This window comes from Dreissena polymorpha, chromosome 9, assembly GCF_020536995.1.
Source record: "Dreissena polymorpha isolate Duluth1 chromosome 9, UMN_Dpol_1.0, whole genome shotgun sequence".
Classification (NCBI taxonomy): domain Eukaryota; kingdom Metazoa; phylum Mollusca; class Bivalvia; order Myida; family Dreissenidae; genus Dreissena; species Dreissena polymorpha.
Window position 1 is genome coordinate 53969042 of NC_068363.1, and position 8126 is coordinate 53977167.

Genomic DNA, 8126 nt, shown 5'->3' on the forward strand with positions numbered 1-8126 from the left:
TGTATATTTTTTTGTTGCCAGAATATCTTGCATAGTGGTGATTTTTGTGCAAATTAGTGGAAATAAGTACTGCATTTGTGCCTATTACATTTACTACAACATTTATTGCCAATAATGCAAAGCTAATTCTTTTAATTAATAACTGATCACAGGAACTGGGCAATAATAAAAGATCACAAGGACTGGGCAAATACGCGAACCGGTGAAACTTTCTGGTTTTGTATAAAAGCAAAACATAATCAAAATATATTTTTTTTGTGATAGCGCAGACTTTTGCTGTTCGAGTTTTGGTTAACGCGTATTTTCTTCAATTTTACAAGACAACAGCAATTACGCGGTTTTTTGCTTTATTGATAACTGGTACAATACAGTCACTTTAATATCTTAGTTAGAAGGTGATTTTTCAAGCGGTTCCGTAGTGTAGTGGTTACACGCTCGCTTTACATGTGAGAGGCCCAAGGTTCGAGCGAGCCCCAGAAGAACCAAATTATTTTATTTGTGTTCTATGTTAACTTTTTGTTTTGATGTAGACATTTTAGTTTAAATAAATATGCTGTTTTACTGTAACCATTTTTTGTTTTTATTATGCCCATGAAATATATGTGTGAGAGGGTGGGGGGGGGGGGTCGGATACACATTAAAACTTTTACAGTGTTTTCATATCAATGAGTACTCAACCCCTATCGTAAATGAGCAACGTAAGAATATGTTCAGAATCATCTCCCCTTGAAGTTGAGAAAAATATGAAATAAGGCTAACAAGATGAAGAAGATTTTTCTCAAACCTACACAGTTCCATTAATGAAAACTGCACATGGATGCCAGTAAAAAAAAGGAAACCCATGTAAATAAAATGAACTATGAAATATTTGGGAGTTACTCCACAAAATCATAGATAATGGTTATTTGAGGGTTATAACACAACATCATAGATAATGGTTATTTGGGGGTTATAACACAAAATCATAGATAATGGTTATACCAGTATCTTTTTCTATTTTGTTTAATATAATCGGCCAATATATTAATATTTACAGTAGAAAAAAATCGTTCCATGTAACTTCATTGAATGCCTTTTACACTGAAATTCCCGACGACCTTTGATGCTTTGCATCAATACTTATCTTGTATCAAACATTGTAACGTAGATGAAATAACTGTTAGGTTTATTTGCATGGTGTCTCTAAATTTAGGGTGTGCACGTATATTTATATAATGGTGGACAAAAGAAACTAACAGTATGTCTGATATTTATATTGACGATTCTAATGCGATTGTTTTTCTACGGGGTTTAACGAAAATGGTGTCCTTCTGCAGTAAATTAAAATTTAATTTATTCTTAAAGAAAAGCGCAACTTGTGTCACACATATCTAATGCCTTAGATAGCTACGGTTCTGATATCAATCCTGACAGTTACGTGGTCTTATCTCTGACCATTATAGTACATTCATATAACTGGTCTTATCAACGAACTGTATGAACATGTATCGAAGAACGCGATTATTTTGAGAACAAACTTTACCCATTTCTTTTAAAATACAATGATATTTAAAGTAAACCATCTTTGGTCGTTCATCTGTGGAATTTAACTGTCTAATACGTATTTCAGACATTTAAAAACAAAGAAAGCTGGGTGAATATCAAGCCAACTGCTTTGTGAGAAAAAAAATTAATAACACACACGTACTTAATTATTTTATCCCTTGCTATAGAAGATATGTATTATAAATAAACTCATGAAACTAAAACTAGTAACTTTTTTTTTAAAAGATATACATGTCAATAAATTGGGCACATAACTTTATTAGACAGTGCGGATATTTTGACTATTCGAGTCGGTCACTTGATAAGGAAGACTCGGTCACGTGACTTACAGACTTTCAGTCATTATTTAGAAGACGTTTGAGTGCGCTGATTGGAAAAATGAGAGTTAAACTTTTAGCACTAGCGTTCGTTTGCCTTGTTAAAGAAACGGGAGCCGAGGATGACTTGAAAACCAGAGTCGCCATCCTAGAACAGGCCGTAGCCTCGCTCTTGGATAATGGTTAGTTATACGTATAGAAGCCGAATATTGGTTCGGATTAAAACAAAATAGAGGCTATGTGTTTTGTTTGTGAGGCATTAACATTACAAGTCAAATTATTGATTTAAAAATAATACTCTGTAATCATACTATTTTTCGGTTGTAATCTTTAGTCAACAATTAGTTTATAGAATGTTGTGAGGTAGCTTTAAATGCAGTTCTAACAAGCGTCCGTCATACTTGAAAATTCGCATTGAAACAAAATAAACGTACTAATATATCCTAGTTTTGGAAATACACTTCGATCGAATCATATTGAGAAACGTTTTGCTATGCTTTTTCTTAAAATATTACAGATGCGCTGAGGTTGCAAACAATCCGTAGTCAAGAATACGCTCTTAATACTCAGCAACTTATGTTGACACATCAAGCGAAAACAATCGAGCAACTGAAGGAAACAATTAATGTTCAGGCAAAAACAATTAAGAAATTTCAGGCCCGCCTGGACAATCCCGTCAGCATAGCTGAGACGAATTTTCCCAGCAATTCTACAGGAATTCACGACTACATTAAGCAGATTGTCCAAGGTATACCACTGATCTCATACATTTTGACTATGTAAGGTGGTTGTGCGCTGTTAAGTTTTCCGTTCATTATTTTCAAGTAAAACTGCGAACCAATAATTCGAATCCGTATGTTCAATTTGTAAAAATGTCAAAATGTTGCTTAAAGGGTTAGAATAAAGTTATAAAAAACCTTTTTACACATTGATTTTAGCCGTGCTCTGTGAAAAGAGGGTTTAATGCATTTGCGTTAAGTGTCGTCCCAGATTACCCTGTGCAGTCCGCACAGGCTAATCTATTTAAGGACGACACTTTCCGCCTCAATTGGATTTTTGCTGAGAAGAGACTTTGTATAAAAAATATCATTACATTGGAAAGTATCGTACGTGATTAGCCTGTGCGAACTGCACAGGCTAATCTGGGACGACACTTTACACACATGCGTTAAACCTCCTTTTCACAGAGCGCGGCCCATTTGTATATTTCAGGTAAACCCGTTGAACGAAGAACCGCACTGGTCATGGAAAGTCCGATTGCTTTCACAGCCGTCAAAACGATACCTCAAAGTTCTATTGGGATCAACCAAAACATCAAATTTGATAAAGTTATTCTGAATGATGGCGGTGGTTTCCACGTACAGCACGGAATTTTCATTGCCCCTGTCAGCGGCTACTACCTATTCTCTACGTCCATAGCCCATGATGATACACCTCTGTCTCTTCATGCAGGTATCATGCACAACGGCAATATTATCGCTATCGCTCAATCGACGCATAACATTTTTGACAAAGGAGCGCAAACTGTTGTTCTAAAAGTCTCTTCCGGGGACGAGATTTGGATACAAAATCTAGATTATGAACATGCTTCGGTTTATGGTGAATCATATTCTACTTTTACCGGTGTCCTGCTTTATCAACTTTAACTGAATGTATCCATCAATGTACCTAACATATATTGTGCAGTTCATGCGTGTAAAATTTGGTCTGAATATTGACAAAACCAAATTTGTGCAGTGCTTGACAAAAATCACAAAATATACTTAACAACTATTTCCTTTAACTTGCCTTTTTAAAAACGATTAACATTGCGTCATTTTTAAAGAACCAAAAGGCTACACTAACATATTCTAGACCCAGTGCATACGCCAAAATGGGAAACTATAAAAACAAGAGGGCCATGATGGCCCTGAATCGCTCACCTGACTCATTAAGATCAGATGAAAACTATGACCTCTATTGTCTACATAATGTTTTTCTATGATTTGACCTAGTGACCTAGTTCATGACTCTAGATGACCCAAATACAATCCCAATCCAGATTTCATCAAGATAAACATTCCGACCACAGTTCATAAATATTGGATGAAAACTGTTACCTCTATTGTCAACACAAGGTTTTTCTATTTATTTGACCTAGATTTTTAACCCAGATGACCCAAATACAATCCCACCCAGATTTCATCAAGAATTCTGACCAAATTTCATAAAGGTTGGATGAAAACTGTGATCTCTAATGTCTACACAAGATTTTTCTATTATTTGACCTAGTGACCTAGTTTTTGACCCCAGATGACTCAAATAAAATCCCAATCCAGATTTCATCAAGATAAACATTCTGACCAAATTTCATAAAGATTGGATGAAAACTGTGACCTCTATTGTCTACAGAAGGTTGTTCTATTATTTGACCTAGTGACCTTGTTTTTGACCCCAGATGACCCAAATACAATCCCAAACCGGATTTCATCAAGATAAACATTTTGACCAAATTTCATCAAGATTGGATGCAAACTGTGACCTCTACTGTCTGCACAAACAAATTGTTGACGGACGGACGCACGGACACACGCAGGCACGTACAACGGACGCCGGACATCACACGATCACATAAGCTCACCGTGTCACTTCATGACAGGTGACTTAAAAATATGTGTCGGAGATAAACATGAACAGTTGTGGTTAAAATCCCATAGAAACAAGGGCTGTTTGTAAAACATGCATGCCCCCCTATATGGGCTATAAGTTGTAGTAGCAGCCATTGTGTGAATACGTTTTTTGTCACTGTGAATGGTGGTGGTGGTGGTGGTGGTGGTTGTGGTGGTGGTGGTGTTGTAGTAGTAGTAGTAGTAGTAGTAGTAGTAGTAGTAGTAGTAGTAGTAGTAGTAGTAGTAGTAGTAGTAGTAATAGTAGTTGTAGTAGTAGTAGTAGTAGTAGTAGTAGTAGTAGTAGTAGAAGTACTAGTAGTAGTAGTAGTAGAAGTAGTAGTAGTAGTAGTAGTAGTAGTAGAAGTAGTAGTAGTAGTAGTAGTAGTAGTAGTAGTAGTAGTAGTAGTAGTGGTAGTAGTAGTAGTAGTAGTAGTAGTAGTGGTAAAAGTAGTAGTAGTAGTAGTAGTAGTAGTAGTAGTAGTAGTAGTGGCAGTAGTAGTAGAAGTAGTAATAGTAGACGTGGTGGTGGTGGTGGTGGTGGTGGTGGTGGTGGTGGTGGTGGTGGTGGTGGTGGTGGTGGTGGTGGTGGTGGTGGTGGTGGTGGTGGTGGTGGTGGTGGTGGTGGTGGTGGTGGTGGTGGTGGTGGTGGTGGTGGTGGTGGTGGTGGTGTGGTAGGTGGTTCGTAGGTAGTAGTAGTAGTACTAGTTAGTAGTAAGTACTAGTAGTAGTAGATAGTAGTAGTAATAGTAGTAGTAGTAGTAGTATAGTAGTAGTAGTAGTAGTAGTAGTAGTAGTAGTAGTAGTAGTAGAAGTAGTAGTAGAAGTAGTGGTAGTAGTAGTAGAAGTAGTAGTAGTAGTAGTAGTAGAAGTAGTAGTAGTAGTAGTAGTAGTAGCAGAAATAGTAGTAGTAGTAGTAGTAATAGTAGCAGTAGCAGTAGCAGAAGCAGTAGCAGCATTACAAGACCAATACTTAAGAATGATCAAATGGGAAAAGGTAACCTAGCACTGGCAGTAAATATGGGGCTCATTTACAGTTCAGATTTGGAATCTCTGCTGTATAATGAGATTGTGAATGAATATAAGGGAGGCAAATCTGTAATAAAAAGAACATGCATAAACCGTAGTTGTTTCCCTTGTTTGAACCAAGCTAAATCCTAACAAGTTTGGAAAGATTTGGATGAAAAATTTGGACTTTATTGCATAAACACCATTTTCTCAATTGAAGGGGAGGTAATTCTGTACTTCATGGACCAATAATGCTCATTTTTTGTAGGGTGCGTGTCCTCATTGATATAAAGACACTGTGCAAATTTGGAAAGGATCGGACAAAAAATGTGGAAGATTCTTGAAAGTTTTCACAAAATAGGCAAAAACGAATAAACATGCAAAGTTCAACGAGCTCCTGCGGCCATGTTTTTTGACGAATCAAATTTGTTTGAACAACCTTTTCAGGGGAGCCTTCAAAGGTCATCCCTGTGAAATTTTTTGAAAATCTGATGAGCGGTTTCTGACAAGAAGATTTTTTAAGGTTTTTACCATATATGGTCATGGCGGCCATCTTGGTTATGTGATCAAATTTTTTTTTAACAATTCTTTTGTCCCATGACCTAGGGATGCTCCACATGAAATTTAGTTGAAATTGGCTCAATGGTTTAGTAGAAGAAGATGTTTACAAATTGTTTACAGACAGACAGACAGACAGACAGACAGACAAACGGACGGACGGACGCCGGACGGTGAGTGATCACAATAGCTCACCCCGAGCTATCGCTCAGGTGAGCTAAAAATAAGATCAGTGAGTGGCATTATATTATGGAACAACGCTTTGGAAGACAATATCATATAGTTTAGGTTACACAAATGAAACGCACACTTGTAAACAACAACAACAAATAATATGTGTACGCATTGTATGCCAAGAACATTTTCATTTTAATGACATACATGAAATATGTTGATCCAAAATACATGTATTACATTCACAACAAATTGTTCGTATAGTTTTCCCTAGTAGGCATAGACAGATTAATGTTAAATGACAAATAATTAAACTATGAACACATGTTAACATTTGGCAAGTAAAAATGGATGAGGTACATTATCGTACTGAGTAGATTGGTTTAGTCTCAATTTGTAACGTTTTTCGACAGTTTTTTTTGCGGTACTTAATCATATTACGCAAACGAATAATGATGCAAAAAGATAACACATAACTGAACGTAGTGATGTATAAGACTATTGGAAAGTATAACACTCCATTAAGCATCTGCAATCTCGTGTATTTGATAGGACCAGAATATTGTCGCAACATTTTACTTTGGTGTCATTTCATCGAATTCAGTAAACAATAATGCGGTCACTTAATGTCGAAATAACGAGCATTAGGGTCAACAGCAATCCTCATATTGCACTATTAAGTCTCTTCGACGGCGACAATTTAATCTGTCCGGCCGTTGGATTCCGTTATTATGTGTTTGTTTGTTTATTGACCGTTTTGCCAAGCAACTGAGTTTTGAGACCAAACTTTATTGCCTCCGGTATGCAATACGAACGTTTGTCTGCGAGAATGGAAATGTGTTTGAACTATATAAAATTGTCTTACACCAAAACCTGAAATAAATCATTGTTTCTTTCGAGAACGTTCTGTTTTGTTAAAATAGTGTTTTATCTTGTGTGCTACAGATATCATACAATAAACCGAGTATGATCAACAATGTCAGTATCACTACATCATTTAAAACCAACTAATGTGTATGAATATCTATTAAGTCATTTCAAGTTTACTTATTAAGAACATGCAGCTAAAAACCGCACTATTACCTATTATGAGCCACGTAATACGGTTTCGTGATGGAATGCGGGAAAGCCTGTTCAACTATATGTTTTGTGATTATTTCTAATGTAAGCCTTTAAACCACAATTATTTGCATTAATTTTTAAAAGGTTCTGACCAAAGCTTAATCATTTGTAAATTTTTTCATGTATTGCCCCGTGTCTTGTAATAATAAGCGGTAGTAAATAGTTGTTCGTCTGTTCCACGAGTGTATTAATGGCTTAAGTTTTGACATGAAACAGTTTGCACATTGTATAATAATTGTTTATAGAAAGCTTGTGTAGCGATGTCAATTGCAGGTAGCATATAAGAGATCCAAGATTAACATTGTTCTTATTTTCCATATTCAATACAGTGCTTCAATTAAGAGGGAAGGAAATTCAAATATGAACACAGATGAAAATAACAACAACATAATTGTTTCGTTTCTATGGGGTTTAACACCAACGAACATCATATAAGGCGTCATACTGCAGTACAATAAATACCAATTCATGTTGAAGGAACATGCAACTTGTGTAACACATATCTAGTACTTGAGATAGCTACGGGTATTATATCTATCACGACAAAGGTTCTTGTTCTTATCTGCAAAAATTACAAGACAATAATATAATTGGGTCCACTAACATGCTATATTAACATGCTTCAAAGAACGTTATTATTTTGAGAACACGTTATAAACATTTTATTATTAAATATAATAATGTGTAACGTAAACCACTTGATTTCGTAGATCTGTGACATATTTCTGCACAACATAATTCAAGCAATCTTTTGCAT

The 8126-nt window shown here is 35.9% G+C and overlaps 1 protein-coding gene across 1 annotated transcript; it reads left to right on the top strand.

Annotated features, from left to right (window-relative positions):
* Positions 1-1853: 1853 nt before the first annotated feature.
* Positions 1854-3637, top strand: LOC127844763 (caprin-2-like). Its single transcript, XM_052375222.1, has 3 exons — positions 1854-2044; positions 2380-2610; positions 3075-3637. The coding sequence occupies exons 1-3, from the start codon at positions 1924-1926 to the stop codon at positions 3506-3508; spliced, it is 786 nt and encodes a 261-aa protein (XP_052231182.1). The 5' UTR covers positions 1854-1923; the 3' UTR covers positions 3509-3637.
* Positions 3638-8126: the final 4489 nt, after the last annotated feature.